Source organism: Myotis myotis, unplaced genomic scaffold (genome assembly GCF_014108235.1).
Source record: "Myotis myotis isolate mMyoMyo1 unplaced genomic scaffold, mMyoMyo1.p scaffold_m19_p_17, whole genome shotgun sequence".
In the NCBI taxonomy this organism is placed as follows: Eukaryota; Metazoa; Chordata; class Mammalia; order Chiroptera; family Vespertilionidae; genus Myotis; species Myotis myotis.
In genome coordinates this window covers 7,526,270-7,543,593 of record NW_023416321.1, presented here as the reverse complement: position 1 = coordinate 7,543,593, position 17,324 = coordinate 7,526,270, and the positions used below count along the sequence as shown (strand labels likewise).

General features: G+C 42.6%; 4 protein-coding genes and 1 long non-coding RNA gene across 6 annotated transcripts; 1 reads left to right on the top strand and 4 right to left on the bottom strand.

The window, feature by feature from the left end:
- Nucleotides 1-1,578: 1,578 nt before the first annotated feature.
- On the top strand, nt 1,579-17,185 carry LOC118672466. 2 transcript variants are annotated; one of them, XR_004973061.1, is made up of 5 exons: nt 1,579-1,687; nt 2,041-2,129; nt 7,644-7,768; nt 16,666-16,787; nt 17,124-17,185. It is a non-coding gene; the product is annotated as an uncharacterized LOC118672466 (long non-coding RNA). The 2 variants fall into 2 exon arrangements; XR_004973060.1 differs by lacking the exon at nt 7,644-7,768.
- Nucleotides 2,966-3,630, bottom strand: LOC118672461 (keratin-associated protein 9-3-like). Its single transcript, XM_036342141.1, has one exon. The coding sequence runs from the start codon at nt 3,606-3,608 to the stop codon at nt 3,198-3,200; it is 411 nt and encodes a 136-aa protein (XP_036198034.1). The 5' UTR covers nt 3,609-3,630; the 3' UTR covers nt 2,966-3,197.
- Nucleotides 6,656-7,222, bottom strand: LOC118672462 (keratin-associated protein 2-3-like). Its single transcript, XM_036342142.1, has one exon. It carries the CDS (start codon nt 7,178-7,180, stop codon nt 6,779-6,781), a length of 402 nt encoding a protein of 133 aa, XP_036198035.1. The 5' UTR covers nt 7,181-7,222; the 3' UTR covers nt 6,656-6,778.
- Nucleotides 10,369-10,772, bottom strand: LOC118672463 (keratin-associated protein 2-3-like). The gene has a single exon (XM_036342143.1). It carries the CDS (start codon nt 10,765-10,767, stop codon nt 10,369-10,371), a length of 399 nt encoding a protein of 132 aa, XP_036198036.1. The 5' UTR covers nt 10,768-10,772.
- LOC118672465 (keratin-associated protein 2-3-like) lies at nt 14,300-14,794 on the bottom strand. The gene is made up of 2 exons (XM_036342144.1): nt 14,563-14,794; nt 14,300-14,469 (listed from the first exon to the last, which is right to left on the bottom strand). The coding sequence occupies exons 1-2, from the start codon at nt 14,792-14,794 to the stop codon at nt 14,300-14,302; spliced, it is 402 nt and encodes a 133-aa protein (XP_036198037.1).
- Nucleotides 17,186-17,324: the final 139 nt, after the last annotated feature.

Below are 17,324 nucleotides of genomic sequence, written 5' to 3'. Positions count from 1 at the left end.
GGGCGGGCTGGCCAGACCCCACCTGCGCACAAATTTGTGCACCGGGCCTCTAGTATGTATATATTGTGAAATGATTACCACAGTAAGTTAAGATCCATCACCACACATAGTTACAATTTTTTTCTGTGCTGAGAATAAATGCTCTTAACTGCATAAAAATCACAATCTTAATATATTAAAACTGGAGTATGTGGCGTACTGTGGTGTATTAGACCTAGAGTATGCAGTTTGCTGTAGTTGTTAGAGACAAATCCAGTGCCACATAGCGGGTTTGAATCAAAATGGCAAGTGTTAGTTCTGCTTCTCTAGAAATGATAGCTTTGAGTTCAGATCATAACTCTTCGCAGATGAATTAAGACATTTTGAAATTCCACATCAAATGTGAATTGAAAGGTATGGTTCTTTGTGAATATTTTTGCTTCTTCTCCTTTAGCAAATTTGTATCACTGATTCTTTGATTAGCTAATATTTCCACGTTGAATGTTTTAAATATGTGGATTTCTCGTTACTACAATCGCAGGAGCTAATTCATACCTAAATTTAGCAGAATCTTTGATACTAAAATGACTTACCTCCCCTTGCACACATTTCCGATGTTTGAGGAGTTGAAATTCATATTGACAAGGGCACTGGTGATAGAGTAGCATTATATATTATATTTCCATGTCTGTGCTTCTCTACCATGGCATTGCTTTCAACATCTTTCTCACTGCAAAATTTAACTCAGTTTTCATGTTTCTGATCTTTAGTTGCCCTTAGAGAATTATTAAGAATAAAATGTTTTAGTCCGGATTCTCCAGGGAAAGAGAACCAACAAGATACATAAATTCAGGAGTGGGCAAAAGCAGGTTGTGAGTGACATTTTTTTGAGTTAATAAAGCTACTATAGTAATCATAACCGGAATGTCTTTTTCCATATGGACAACTGTAAACCTACTTTTGCCTACCCCTGTACATATTAGTGAAAATATATATATTTATTATGTGGGATTGGCTCGTACAACTATGGAGGCTGATAAGCCCCACTAGGAGCACTGGTCTGAGGGCAGAAGAAGACAGATGTCCCAACTCGAGCAAGAGAGCAAATTTGCCCTTCTGCCTTTTTTGTTTTATTCGGGCCCTCAGTGGATTAATTGATGACTGGCTGTGTTGGTGAGGGTGGTTCATCCTTTTGACTCAGTCTGCAGGCCAAATGCTAATCTCTTCTGAAAACACCCTCACAGGCACACCCAGAAATAACGTTATCTGCTTATCCCTTAGCCCCGTGGTCGGCAAACTGCGGCTCTCGAGCCACATGCGGCTCTTTGGCCCCTTGAGTGTGGCTCTTCCACAAAATACCACGTGCGGGAACGCACGTACAGTGCGATTGAAACTTCGTGGCCCACGCGCAGAAGTCGGGATTTTGTGGAAGAGCCACACTCAAGGGGCCAAAGAGCCTCATGTGGCTCACGAGCCCCGGTTTGCCGAGCCGCAGTTTGCCCACCACTGCCTTAGCCTGATCAACTTGAGACATAAAATTAACCATCACATAATGTATGATGCTTAAAATTTGACAATTTTACCTCTCTGCCACAGAATGAAGACTAATCTGAATATTCCCTTACATTTCCTAATAAAGAAAGAAAATCAAGATTTTTGTCTTACCACTTACGTCCCTTGCTTCCTGATTGGTTCTCAAACAAATAGAGTAAGAAGTTTAATCATTTGTGATCTCTCCCTATGTAGATTTTCTATTCTGTTTCAATGCTGGATACTCTATTGCTGTCTTTTTTGGGGGGAGCGGGGAGGGGAATACCAGCTTACACTTAAAGCTTTTTAAAATTATTATGCCTGTTCCTTTTGATTTTAATGATTTCATTTAAGTTATGGTGCCCAGACAATTCCAGAACTATAAGAAGAGAGGATGTTATTCTCAATTTTTTATAGATACTAATCTGTTGAATTATTTTTCTTTAAGATGTCAGGGTTCCATTTTCTAGTTATAAGTTTTGGGTATTCTTTCAATTTCTTAAGCTCCATTTAATCAGTTCTCTGCATCAGTTGCAGCTGCCTTCCTTAAAAGCCTGAAAGGTAAGACATGGTTGATGCACCAAGCAAATGAACACCCTCAACTTTTTATCCTAAATCATGTAAGTAGATTTTTCTCTTCTCTCCTGAGTTCCAACCGGGCTCACGTTGGTGTTTCTGAGTTGAAGCCATTGTAAGTAAAAGCTGCATTTAGTCTAAATCATCCCAAGGTGATGGGAGCCAGGAGAGTGGTAGAGGAGGGAATAGAGGTGTTGTATATGCATGTGTAGGCTGTGCCCTGATGGGGTGTTCTGCCCACTTAGAGGTAGGAGAACCTTATTCTTCACACAAAGAGCTGTAGGCTCAACAAGCTGTGTCATTCTTGTAATGTGCTATGGAGAATTCTATCTCTTTGACTTTTTATTTTATTTTATTTTTTAAAAAAATATATTTTATTGATTTTTGACAGAGAGGAAGGGAGAGGGATAGAGAGTTAGAAACATTGATGAGAGAGAAACATCGATCAGCTGCCTCCTGCACACCTCCTACTGGGGATGTGCCCGCAACCCAGGTACATGCCCTTGACCGGAATTGAACCTGGGACCCTTCAGTCCTCAGGCGGACGCTCTATCCACTGAGCCAAACCGGTTAGGGCTCTCTTTGACTTTTGAAAACATTGAGGTGAAATTCTTTTAATCATATGTTTTGGCTGCAGAATATTGGACCACTTAGTAGCAAAATAAAGAAAAGCCCCCTTTTAAAAGACCATTATTAAAGGCATAGTAATGAAAACCCACAGTGCTATGCCACATGTATTGAGATATTGGAAAATTCCAGTATCAATAACAAGTTTAAAAGAAAATAACTCTTCAACAATGACTTCATCACTGAAGAATGAAAATTTTTATTAAATTCCTAACCCAATGAGCTGTTGAAGTATTTCAGGAGATATTGATGGTAATCTATCATGCCGTCTTTTCAGATTGTAGGACTTCGGTTGATATCCAGGTCTATGAAATACTTTGGTCTTCTGTTATACATTACTTGACATCTTAGGGAATTATGCAGCTTCATGACAAGAGGTTGCAAGCTGGGTTATGAGTATATAGAGTTCAGAAGTTTGTTGAGACTCTAACATTGGTTAGTTTGGATGTGCCGTTTTCTCAGGATTCCCATCAGAAGGAGGTATTTCAGCAGGTGGGCTCGCAGCAGTAGCAGCAGCAGGCTGGGCGGCAGCAGGACTGTCCACAGTAGGATGGGCGGCAGCAGGCGGCCTGGGCATGGTGCAGCTGGCAGCAGGTTGGGGGGGTGCAGCTCACCACACAGCAGGGGGGCAGGCAGGTGTCCTCCACGCGGCAGTCAGGGCGGCACCACCTGGTGCGGCAGCTCACACCTCCACAGCCACAATCCTGGCCACAGCCAGTGCCACAGCCGGTCCCACAACAGCTGGTCTGGCAGCAGGTTGGCTGGCAGCAGCTGGTCTGGCAGCAGGTCGGCTGGCAACAGCTGGTCTGGCAGCAGCTTGGCTGGCAGCAGCTGGGGCCACAGGTCCCACAGGAGCAGCTGGGAAATCCACAGAAGCTAGTTTGACAGCAGGCCATGGTGTCAGGAGTTGGGTTGAGAGATGGGTTGTTCGGAGGAGTTTCTGAGTTAAGGCTGCTTGTTCCACTGGGGCCTTTTATAGGCTTTGGCCAGTTCTGTGTCATGGATAGCATTTTTATCTTGTTACTCTTCAAACAAGCTTTCCCAGGGCCCTCTGATTATTCAAATACCGAGTTATTTTAAATAAATGTCCAAATTGGTTTTTCCTTATTGCTCAGCTGGTAGTACTCACCAAATGTGTTCAGTTGTTTTTTTGTTTTGTTTCCAAACAATGCTGTAATTTTTACTTGACAAAGTGACTCTCATTCACCAAAACTCAAGTCTTCAGAAAAAAAATTTTAGCCGTTGACTGTTATTGTTAACCATTGCCTTTATGTAAGGCTATCTCCCCTCCCCCCAAATATATATTTTTTAATTGATTTCAGAGAGGAAAGGAGAGGGAGAGAGAGATAGAAACATCAATGATGAGAGAGAATCATTGATCGGCTGCCTCCTGCATGTCCCACAGTGGGGATTGAGCCTGCAATCCCAGGCATGTGTCCTGACTGGGAATAGAACCGTGACCTCCTGATTCATAGGTCGATGCACAGCCACTGAGCTATGCTGGCCGGGCTATGTAAGGCTGTCTTTATATTTGTTTAGATTAATAAGATATCAGTCTCTACAATCACCCACATAGAAACTCTGATAAACTCCACTTCATAGAAATTCATAGATCTTTCTAGAAATTGGATCTTTCCAATTTCTATGCTCTCTCCTGAACTTCAGCCTTGAGGAAACATTTATCACTCAGGAGGATATATGGAAGAAAACCTGTTCCATTCCAATTTACTATGGATATTTTGTTATCAAAAATTTAAAATAAGAGCTAAAATTCATATCTAGTAATTAGGAAAAAAATCACAAAAAAATTTTAAGTGTAATTTATATTTCTATGAAACATTGAAATCATTGCTATCCAGTTTATCTGGATAGTATTGATTTCTCAGAGGTGGGATTCATGTCAGTTTACATCATTTTATTTAACTACACCTTGTGTCTTATGGAAGAATATCAGACCAAAGAGCAAAACAATTTAATTTATAAGGGAGAACCAATAAAAGAAATAGCAGGAACTTGGAAATACTTTTTCTGGATCACAGTGCTTATAAGGCAGGACAGTAAATGGATGATCAAATATTGTTTAATATGTGCAAAGTAAAATGGAAACAATTCCTGGTAGTTGCTAAAAGAAAAAAAAAATTGATGTTTATGGTTACAGGGGGAGAAATGAAAAAAAGTTATGGCCAAAAGAACATAGTGTTGCTACTTATGGCAGCCTTATTCCTTCCTTCCAATCATGAATAGAAGTACATAGTTAGCTTTTATGGGGTAGAGGTGTTGGTTAGTACAAGGATAGAATTAAAAAGTGATTCATGCCAGTGTCAATAAAGATGTTCATGTCATATGATACCCATGACTGTAGGTATGAAGTTGAAAAATGGTTAAATGGAATCATTACATATTAGAGATCCAAACCTTAATAAATCATGTTCAACCATTTAATTTTATAGGTACAGAAACTGACATCATTCTTTTTATAAATAGCACATGTTTATTAAATCCTATTATGTATGAGGTACTAAAGGGTTATGTAGAAAGCAAAACCTAATCTGCTTGCCTCACATTTTTCTCTAGTGCACAAATCAGTATAGTATTGATAGGAGGGATTAACCAAGGAAAAGAGTCAAATAGAGACCCATTTAATCTCAAAGTTCTAAATTGGGACATTGGTGCTAATGTTATGAACTACTTTTAATTCCTTCTGAACACCAGTTGATGTTTAAATACCATTGAGTCTAGGAATGGCTGCATTTTGGAGAGGTTATTGACTTGCTACTTTCACATAGCCAGTACATAGCCACATTCACATAGGCAGTACATAGCCAGAAGAGCTGGGTATAAAATGCTTATTTTTCGCTTCTAAATCTGTTCGTCTTATTTTCTGCTGCTGTCCAGAATTAGAGTTAGTAAAATTTTTTGTCTTCTGTTTTAAAAATATTTTACAATAGCTCAAGAATGTGAATATTACTGGAAGGCAGAATACACGGTGGAGTAGTGATTTTAAACACACAGTAAATAAGCATAAATATGTTAACATTCTTTCAGGTGTCTGCTGATCAAAAGAGTTCCCTCTAGAACTGCAGTAAATCACATTTGCTTCCTAATTGTTTCTTATTTCCCACATTGAGACTAGCTAATATTCCTTCGGAGTTTCTAGGTCTGCCATCCTCTTTGTGTCTTCTTTATTCTGTTGCCATCATCTTAGTTCAGCTCTCAGTTTGTTTCTGTATAGTCATCATATGTATAGCCTGTGGTCTTCTGTTTTTATAAGCAGTAACCATAGGAACTGCCCCAACGTCCAACTCCTGTCATGCCATTCCCCTGCCTCAAGGCTTTCAACAGCTCCTTAGTGCTTTTGCCCTAAGGGTATACTCATTTGGTTAATATTCAAAGCACACAAATTATCCAAATTTACCTTCCACTGTTAGTCTACATATATCCAGTGCTCCCAGGCAACTCTTCTGTGAACAACCTGTCTATACCTTTGTGCATACTGTTTCCATAGTTGAGAATGCCATCTTCCCTCAGAACTGTACCCCCAAATCTTAATGTTTATAAAATGCTGGGTTCTCCTTCCAGTCTTTCTTGTTCTCCAATAGTGACTTCTTGTTGATACCAAACAGGGTGTTGTATTTTGTTTTTTTTCATATTCTAATTTTTAGTTGAGTGATTATTAATTTGATTCACCTTTCTGGAAGTTTCTTGAAGAGGGGAACATCTTAAAGTTAATTTTACTTTCTATTATATACCGTACCCTGTGTAACTTGCAGATGGTAGTCAGCACATTTATTAAAATTTAATGAACAGAATTAGGATGAATAAGTAAAACCAAAGCTGTGATTGCTAGGCCAAAGAAGAGAAGTTTATTAGAAACCAAACATGCCAGAAAGACCTGAGATCTAAGATGGAAAGAAAGAAGTTGCTACTATTACAAAGACTTGAGAACAGCCCAAATCTTAATAGATGAGTTTGGATCTCCATGCAACTTCTGGCTGACTTGAGGTCTTAATGGCTCAGGGCAGGAGTTTCGTTGGGTAGAGAAGGTTGATTGCTTGCTCTAGGCAGCTCAGCAGCAGCAGGAGGGGCAGGTCCTGCAGGTGGTGCGGCAGGGGGCAGGCTGGCAGCAGGGGGGCCGGCAGCAGGGCGCCTGCACACAGATGGGCTGGCAGCAGGTGGAGGCCCAGCAGCAGGGGCGGCAGACAATGGCCGTGCAGGATGTGGGGCAGCAGGCGATGGGGCGGCAGCAGCCCTCCTGCAGGCCACAGGGGTCACAACAGATGGGGCGGCGGCAGGGCTCGCAGATGGGGCGTGTGCATCGGGTCACACAGGTCACGGGGCGGCACACGGTGGTCTGGCAGCAGCAGGGGCGGCAGCAGCAGGGGTCTCGGCAGCAGCAGGGCTGGCAGCAGGGCTGGCAGCAGCCTCCCCCACAGCTGGAGCAGGTGGAGCCACAGCAGGAGCCGGTCATGTTGGTGTCTGGGGCTGGGCTGGGTTGGACTGGTGAGAGGAGTTGGGTGTTCTCAGGTGTGAATGTCTTCCTCCCCTGTGGGGTCCTTTATATACCCTGGCCTGGTGCTGATTACCCCTCTTGTTTATCTTTTGGCCAATTAAGTAGAAGTTGTTTTGACTAATGGTTGCATTGCTCATGACAGACTCATGATCTCATTAAAGAACTATTTTTGTACATTAAATATTGGTATATTCTTGCTGTTTATCATCAAAATTTAAACAGTCACAGTCGTTTCAGGTGATAGCAACTCTTGATGCTCATTTTGAGTAGATAGCATCTGATGAATCCTGGACAAATGGTTCTGTAGGAATTGTAATATTTAAAAGAAATTAAACGTAATATAGGGGTTTATAGAACAATGACTAGATCCTAACCTTGACCCTCAAGAGCTCTCTGAAAAGCCTTCATGTTAATCACACAGGTATTGCACGTGTCCTTCCTTGGAACTACATATTACTTGCTATAATGGAATGTATGTGTACTTTGAATAAGACTTCAGCTCATATACTTGTATGGGAAGCGCAAAACTTTGTTTTTGTAAACCACGTAAGTATTGGAATAAAGCATCCAAGGCTGCCATCTATTTTTTATTTCTTTTCTCCAGTTCATGCTGTGCATATCTCTGGTCCTTCTGATCACAGAAAGCTGATCATGAGACATGGCATTTTAAAAAATATGTATATATTTTTTTATTTCAGAGAGGCAGGGAGAGGGAGAGATAGAAACATCAGTGATGAGAGAATCATTGATCGACTGCCTCCTTCATGCCGCTTGCTGGAGATCAAGCCTGCAACCTGGGCATGTGGGGAATCAAACCATGACTTCCTGTTTCATAGGTTGACGCTCAGCCCCTGAGCTATACCAGCGGGGCAAGAGATATGGCATTTCTTTATACTTGGTTTCCTTGTGTATGTGATCAAGAATGATGTCATGAGAAGCTTTTTCTTAATTTACCTGCACATGGTGCTATGACTAAGAAGTGACAAGATGGGGGTTTCCCACCAGCAATGCAAACATGTGCAATACCTTATTCAGAGGCATTGCCTTGGGAGGCCACACAGCTGCCCTGCGATGGCTCTGCTAGACATGTGATGGACATGCTTCCCCTGGAGGCAGAGGCAAAGGCAGAGGCAGAGGCAGAGGCAGTAAGGAATTGCCTGGAAACAATCTCATTACTTCCTATTATTCACTAGCCAGGGTTTGGGATCACTTCAGGATCTTTCTCGTTATTCAAAAGAATGTGCCTTGGGCCCCAGGAGCTAAAGCTCCCTAAATGGAATTTCAAACATAATTTCAAAACTTTGAAAGGAATGTAAAATGACTAAACATATAGTCACCACTGGGGAAAACAGAGGAGGGAGAAGTCAAGCAGTCTCATCAGTGAAGACCTTTGCGTCGCTCACATGTCACATTCTTTCTCTTGTCCATAGACATATGTGATTTTTTTCAAAGCAGTAACCAGGGCCTAGATAAAAACTTGTATATTCTGCTCTTCCCTCCCCACAAGTTTATTAAGGTATAATTGATCTATAACATTGCATAAGGAAGATGTATATTGTGACGACTTGACACATACATGTTGCAGAATGTTCACGCCAGTAAGGTTAATTAACATATCCATCGCCTCACATGATTATTTTGTTGTTGTGGTGGTGGTGAGAACATCAAAGCTCTGCTTTCATAGCAACTTTCAGGTATACAGTATAGTATTGTTAACCACATTGTATTGTATGCTGTACATGTCGATCCCCGAACTTACTCATCTTATAACTGAAAGTTTGTATCCTTTGACCAGCATCTCCCCATCTCTCCTACACCTCAGCCCCTGGCAACCACCTTTCTGTGCTCTGTTCCCATGAGTTCTATGATTTTGGTTACATATATAATGCCATTAATGCCCAAAGTTCAGAGATAAGCAGCCCTTGGGAGTTGGTGTGGATTTACAATCCACAAGAGTCAGCACTGTGAATAACATTCTAAGTAATAATCATATCATTAACATCGCAGGGAATGCATTATTCAGGTGCAGTTTACACTTGGTCACAGAAGATGGGAGAGCTCCTCTGGGCAGAGGAACTACACTAAAGGGCTTATCAGACTTAAAGGCTTGTTGTCGGGGGGGCTTGACTCTCCTGGGTCTTTTGTGAGCCTTGGTGATTATAATTACACTAGGGGCCTGGTGCACAAAATTTGTGCACAGGTAGGGTCCCTAGGCCTGGCTGGCAATCAGGGCCAATCTGTGGGGAAACCGGCGGGGTGATCGGGGGGGCCCCCCACTGGCACCCGCCTTGGCCGCATTGGGGCCTGTGGGCTGGGGGCAGCTCCTGCATTGAGAGTCTGCTCCCTGGTGGTCAGTACGCATCATAGCAACCGGGCATCATAGCGACCAGGTGTTCTGCTGTTCAGTCAATTTGCATATCAGGCTTTTATTATATAGGATTAAAATTATATTAGTCAGAATTTATTTAATCTCTCATTGCTCCTCAGCTTCAAAACCAGATGATTGGCCAGATGTCACCTAAGATTCCTTTTACCTTTAAGGTACTGGGCTTTCTATGCTGTGCTAACAGGTGCCAGGTCAGTGAAAGAACCCTCGGACTGGGACTCTATATGTCAGACAAGAGCAGCCTCCTTACTGATCATTCGGAAGGTGTTTTGTGTGTCTGAATAATGAGCACAAGTAACTCTCTACATGATGAAAATATAGCCATGTCCACCTTCCTCATCAGCTCCTGGGCCTTATAAATGCCGTTTACAAGGATAACAAGGAAACTAAGCAGACGTAGATTATTGTATAAAACAACGTAAGAGGCTTATTTGGCATCTTGTTTTGAAGTTCTCTGGTCAAAACAGAGAGACAGAAATCCACTGAAAGGAAATATCACAAAGACCATGATTCCTAGGCTGTGAGCACAATGTTTATTAGAAAACAGACACCATGATTTGGAGCTAGACCAGGATCTTGAGAAGACAGGGTGCTCTTCATTGGTAGTTAGCTTGGAAAGGTGTCCCCAGTGTCTCTATGAACTATTTGAAGAAATGAGAAATGGTCTTCTCAAGAAAAGCCATGTTGTTCTGCAGTGAAGCTAAGGGACAGCAGGATGGACCCAGCCATCTACTGAGGGGCCTTAGGGATGATGCACAGCTCAGCAGCAGGAGGGGCAGGTCCTGCAGGTGGTGCGGCAGGGGGCAGGCTGGCAGCAGGGGGGCCGGCAGCAGGGCGCCTGCACACAGATGGGCTGGCAGCAGGTGGAGGCCCAGCAGCAGGGGCGGCAGACAATGGCCGTGCAGGATGTGGGGCAGCAGGCGATGGGGCGGCAGCAGCCCTCCTGCAGGCCACAGGGGTCACAGCAGATGGGGCGGCGGCAGGGCTCGCAGATGGGGCGTGTGCAGTGGGTCACACAGGTCACGGGGCGGCACACGGTGGTCTGGCAGCAGCAGGGGCGGCAGCAGCAGGGGTCTCGGCAGCAGCAGGGCTGGCAGCAGGGCTGGCAGCAGCCTCCCCCACAGCTGGAGCAGGTGGAGCCACAGCAGGAGCCGGTCATGGTGGTGTCTGGGGTGGGGCTGGGTTGGACTGGTGAGAGGAGTTGGGTGTTCTCAGGTGTGAATGTCTTCCACCCCTTCAGGACCCTTTATATACCCTGGCCTGGTGCTGATGACCTCCAGGACATACGGTTATTTCCTTGTTTTTGTTTATTTATTTTGAAATGGCACTGATAGGCTAGTAAATTCTTTGGACACTGTTTTTGGTGCTCAGGTACTCAGAAAAGACTGCTTGTTTTCCTTTTTTAGTCAAGACTCATTATATTTTGCTATTTATGGTTCAAATCTGTACTTAAGGACATTAACTTCAAAGTCTCCAATTATCTTTATAATTTAGCGATGCTTTTACCAATTGGTGTTTTGATAGCACAAACGTAGCTGTCGTGCTCTTAGGGTTACTGACTGAGCGTGGAAGTGGGTTCCCCAAGTTGAGTGTCCTTTAGCACTGCTAAGCCTCCTGGGCAAAACAAGTTCAGAAAAATACTAAGGAATGTTTTTAAAGTCATGGTTTGTCAGGAAAAGAAGAATTTTTCAGTCTGTGTGTTGGAGCTACAGAAATGCATCTTCATAAACTTCTATCATCAATGTTTCTTTTTATTCCATTTTTAAAAAATATTTGGTAAAATCCATGTGACATAAAATTGACTATCTTTGCCATTTTTGTGTATACAGTTCAGTGGCATTAAATACATTCATATTATTGTGTAATCATTACCACCATCCTTCTGCAGAACTCTTTCATCTTGTAAACTAAAACTCTACCTTTAAACACCAACTGTCTCTCCAGCCCCTGGCAACCACCATTGTACTTTCTTTAAAAAAATTATCTTCTCTTTCCCTTCAAACCCAATTTATGGTAACCACCGTTCCATCCTATGAATTTGGGTTTTTTTTTAGTCTTAAATTACATGCTCATTGATTTTCATAATTATATATTCCCATAACAAGGTGAATTTCATTATTTATAACCTTCATGCTAGCCACTATCACTGAGTTCTAACTCTGTTCCAAACATTATGCAAAAGCAATAAAGGCATTAACTTTATTCTTTGTGCAATCCTATGCGGTAGGTATTATTATAGTCCTCATTTTACACATAAAGAACTAGAAAAGTGGCTTCCCTAAGGTCAAGTATTGTATAGATACCAATACTTACTCCAAAAACATCTGTGGGAACATTATTTGTAAGCCCAAGAAACTGAAGAATGGAATTGTGGGTATCATATTTCTTGTCATTAAGCAACGTCTGTTTTTATTTAGGAATATTATCAGTGAGTTTATTTTTATATCGTTGTTATATGTGAAATGGCTAATTTTTTTAGTCGCCTGAGAGGGCTCTATGTCTCACCAATATTAGGAATTGGGGGAATGATCTCCCAGGCAGCCTTCTCAAAATTCCTAAGGAGATAGTAATAAAAATTGGACATAATTGAGTAGCCATGGGGCACTATGAACAAAACCACAAACTAGATGCAATCCAGCATGACAAAATCCCTGGGTAGTGATCCCAGCCAGAGGTGGTCTCCAGGCCCGCCTAGTGCATACCCCAACACCTCTTGCTCCACTGTCTCCCCCTGTGCTATGTGAGCTTCTTCCTGCCTACAGAACCAGCTGTGATATTCAGTTGTCTCAAACTGTCACAGCCTGGAGGAGAATCTTGTCATTCAGCAACTTTACCGCTTCTGCCTCTGGATTTGCTTGGCTCTGACCTTTTGCTTTACTACCAAGTCTGTTCTAGGTCTGCGGCTGAGGCTCCAGCTGAAGCCTTATTCTTGATCATTCTGCTCGCACAGTCCCTTGCAACTTACCTAGACTTGCACCAGCCACCATGGCTGGCCAGGCATAAAGTTACTGTGGAAGCAAACATGATCCAATAATAATGATGACCCTGGGAGGAAACTAAGCAGTCTAAATCTGAGAAATTATTGGAAGATGAGGAAGTCTCTGGAAGGCTAACAAGAACAATTCTTGGATGAAGGAAAACAGATGAAGTTAGAGAATTTAAAAAATGGCAGTTAAGAGTATGTAGAAGGAAATTGGACCTGTGAGCCTATCCATTGGTAAACTATTAAACCCTTAGTAAAGAGAAAACTCCATTGTGCACGAACTGACAATGTTAATATTTTAATATAATGGAATTCCTGTTGAGGAACTTTTACCATATTTCAAGAAAAATACTGTTCCTCTGGAGATGGCTTGTTGTGTTAATGTAAGAATGTCCATGTCTAGCATGAGGAGATAGTTGGAGTCACTCTTCCAACCCTTAGAATTTATTCAATGATTCAACAAATAATTTCTGGTCATATACTATGTGCCAAATAACTGTGTAGGTCAGTGGGAATCCAGTAGTGAGCAAAGTCAGTTAAGATCTAGGCCTTCACAAAGCTTATCTTGCCTGACTGCCCTCACTGGGCAGTAGATATGTCCAGGCATACAGACAGCACATTGCAAAAAACTCCTATAGATCAGATGTTGGGAACTCAATACATATTTCTCAGTAACACAATAATAGTTTTCCTGGCCAGCCTCAAAGTTTTTAACAACAACATGTCCAATGGGGATTTATGTTACCACTATTTCAACTGCATTAGCATTGTTTTAATGGTAAAATTATTTGGAGTTCTAAATTGGAATGCTTCCAACCAAGGGACATTTCTCTCTTTCTGCTCAGCAACTGTGACTCCACTGAAATTGGAATTGACCATGGTGGTGTTGGTGGGAACCATGGAAAAAGCTGGGATATGGTCCTTCTAGCATAGGCACTCGATTGTTAGGGATTCCCAGGTACCAAGGGACATTAATCACTGTGTGGTTTCTGAATCAGGGAATTAGAGTTCTGATTTAGGCTTCCTCCCCATTCCCTCATGTGCCGATGATTCATGAGTCAGGTTCATGGTCAGAGAGACCTGCTGAAGTCTTTCCATTTCCTCAGCATCAGCACAAAACCTGTGGCTTGAAATATGAAGGTACTTAACATAAGATGTTCTGAATTATTTGAATTGCTATTAAAATTACAGACTAGGTACTGGAATTGTTTCTAAAGCTAAAAATATGGCCATGGAAAATCCTTTTTCCTTTGATTCTTCTGCATACTATAACTTAAGCAAAAACTAAGCTTTTGAAGATTAACAAGCAATGAAGAGAAACACATTTGCTTCCCAGAAGTAAAATTTTATTATTTTACCGTGCACAACACCAGCATAAATGTAATCTATTCATAGAAAAATATCCCATCTGAAACAGAGGAATGATGATGAGTCAGTAGGGTAGAGTCTCATTCAAGAGGAACTTTGGTCTTTGTATACTCATTCTTTTTAAAGCTACAAACTCAAATGATGAGAGTTGGAATCTTTCTAAAGATTCTCAAGGAGGGCCAGGATGAGCTGTTTAATTATATGGAAAATGGATAGACAGTTACTGTTGAGTTAGTTGTTGAAGAGCAGGTAGGTTGCAAAGGTACTATCTCTCATCTGACCCATTGGGGTGGGAAAATCTGTACATTTCTGAACACTTGGAATGTTTCCTGTGGGCAGCTCAGCAGCAGCAGGGGCAGGTCCTGCAGGTGGTGCGGCAGGGGGCAGGCTGGCAGCAGGGGGGCCGGCAGCAGGGCGCCTGCACACAGATGGGCTGGCAGCAGGTGGAGGCCCAGCAGCAGGGGCGGCAGACAATAGCCGTGCAGGATGTGGGGCAGCAGGTGATGGGGCAGCAGCAGCCCTCCTGCAGGCCGCAGGGCTCACAGCAGATACGGTGGCGACAGAACACAGCCGTGCAGGATATGGGGCAGCAGGCAATAGGCTGGCAGCAGCCCTCCTGCAGGCCACAGGGGTCACAGCAGATGGGGCGGCGGCAGGGCTCGCAGATGGGGCGTGTGCAGCGGGTCACACAGGTCACGGGGCGGCACACGGTGGTCTGGCAGCAGCAGGGGCGGCAGCAGCAGGGGTCTCGGCAGCAGCAGGGCTGGCAGCAGCAGGGCTGGCAGCAGCCTCCCCCACAGCTGGAGCAGGTGGAGCCACAGCAGGAGCCGGTCATGGTGGTATCTGGAGTTGGACTGGTGAGAGGAGTTGGGTGTTCTCAGGTGTAAATATCTTCCACCCCTCCAGGGCCCTTTATATACCCTGGTCTGGTGCTGATAACCGCCAGGACACAAGGTCATTTCCTAAAGCTGTGGTTGCCCATTGAAATGAGAACTCCAGATTGGTGGATTCAGCTGCTGAGGCAGCAATTCCAATATCACTGAAGGATGCTTTTCTTTCTTCCTGCTTTTCTCCTTGAAATGAATACTTGATGGTTTATAGCTTTAGCAAAATTACTCATTGAATAGCCAGCTTTTACAGACCATGTGACAAGTTGAAGAATCCAGTGTTGCCACCTATCACAGTTTTCTCTTGTTCACTATCCATGACCAAGTGTGAGACTATAATATTCACAGGCCTGATTTCTTGCAATGAGGCAAGAATTCCTAAAAAAAACAAAACCAAACCAAAAAACTAAAATGGCTCATAAAAGATGTGTAGCAGTTCTGCTATGAAAAGAATGGTGCAGTGCTTCAGTAAAACAACATGTTGCTTCTCCTTGTTTACATGGAAATAACCACCCAAACCACGAGAGTGGCATGGTTTTCGGCCATTTGAGCTGGCCTATTACTTAGTGACTCATGAGACACTTACTATGTAAACATTGCCATACTCTTTGGGGGGTGGAGAGGGAAAGGAAAGAAAAATAAGTCCTAAGTAGTTCCTGATCACACAGTAATTACACATTTTAGGAAGGCAGGACAAAGGCAGATACAGCAATTGAAGGAGAAGAACTCTTCATGGGACAATAAGGCCAAAATAAATGTGGATGTTATTGATTTTGTGTCTGATACGGTTTTAGAAATAAAATTTAAATTGAGGTATTCCTTGCTTTTTACGTGTGACATAAGCACACATATTGAGTTCTTCAGAGTATATTGAAAATATTTGTAAAGGAATCAATTATATTTCAGTAGTAGATGCTTAGGTTTGTTGGCTAAGGGTTTTGTTCCTTATGAAGGATGAAGTTGGGCTCCTGAAAAAGGCAAGGGGAATTAAGTGAACTGATGACTGATAACATAGCTTTGTCTTTTTTAGCCATGGCTAAGAAAAATGGGGGCATAGAAAATAAATGTATAGTTGGAAGTTAGGTTAAGATAACATTGTCCAAAGGATGCTGATGGCTGTCAGGCGGAATTTGTCTCCAAATTATATTTGGTTTGATTAAATCATTTTATACATTCTTTGGTCCACCAGAGTCCCAGTCCTTGAAGGCCTGTGACTTTGTGGACCATCGCACTCCACCACAGTTGTCGGAAAACCAGATCTGTAAGATGATTTCTCAGAGTCACTCAGATAAGAGAGTGGCAAAGTTTTAACAATACTACAGGGCTTTGTGGAGTATAAACACTGGCCAGACAGCATGCTCAGAAGTTGAGCATCAACCTCTGAACCAGAATGTCATGCGTTCGATTCCCGGTCAAGGGCACGTGCCTAAGTAGGGGGCTCCATGTCCAGTAGGGGGCATTCAGGAGGCCACCCATCAATGATTCTCATCATGGATATTTCTATCTCTCCCTCCCTCTACCTTCCTCTCTGAAAAAACAAAACAAACACTGGTGGTTGACTCCTCGTTTTTGCCCAATTCTGAGTCACTTCAAAGTAGTGAAAATGTATTAGTACTTATCAGAAATTCTATCCCATCTAGTGAAATAAAATAAGAACTTGCTTGATTTATGGTTTAGCATATTGTTGTCTGGCTTAGACTATATACAGAGATCCAAATATTAGGAACAGGAATATATCTGTTATTTTATTCAATGTGATTTGTATTTTTAACTAACAAAAATGCGTAGTACTAAGAAATCTTGCATTTTAAAATTACAGACTGTCAGAAACTTGGCTGTCTGAAGTCACCTCTGTACGAGCCCACCATTTCCTGACCAGGATCTTAGTCACCTTAACACAGAGAAACAGCCTTCGTATCCCACCCAGAGGCAGAGTTTCAGGTAAGAGACCTTCAGACACGACATTCGCATTTATCTTAGCTACACAGTATCTGAAGGAAGTATCTGAGTCCTTTTCACGGGCCAGTCCTGATGCTAATTCTTTTGCACAAAGCCCTATTCTGCTTTGAGCCGAGCAAAACACCATTTCATGCAATTTCACCTACAACCACTATTTCTCAGAATCCTACAGAAACCTTTCCTCTCCTTTTGTTCGGTGGTCCTATACTGTGTGGTTTCCTTCACTGTAGCACATTAATGGGCCCACGCTTATGGGGCAAGAGATGTGTCCCTGGTCTTCATCACGGGGGGTTTTGTGTCATATCATTCAAATTACAGGTTCTGCAAGAACACAATTACCAGACCGGGAGCAAGTAAATGTTAACCGTGGTGGTGATCAATGGTAGGATATTTTGTGGTTGGATTGAAAAAGAATGTAGTGTTGATGACTTTTTGTGATGCTGACCCGTGCCCTCATCCTAATAGTTTCCTGAGCTGTGTTTTGGTAGGAACTAGTTGTAGGGCCACTGGATGTTAGGA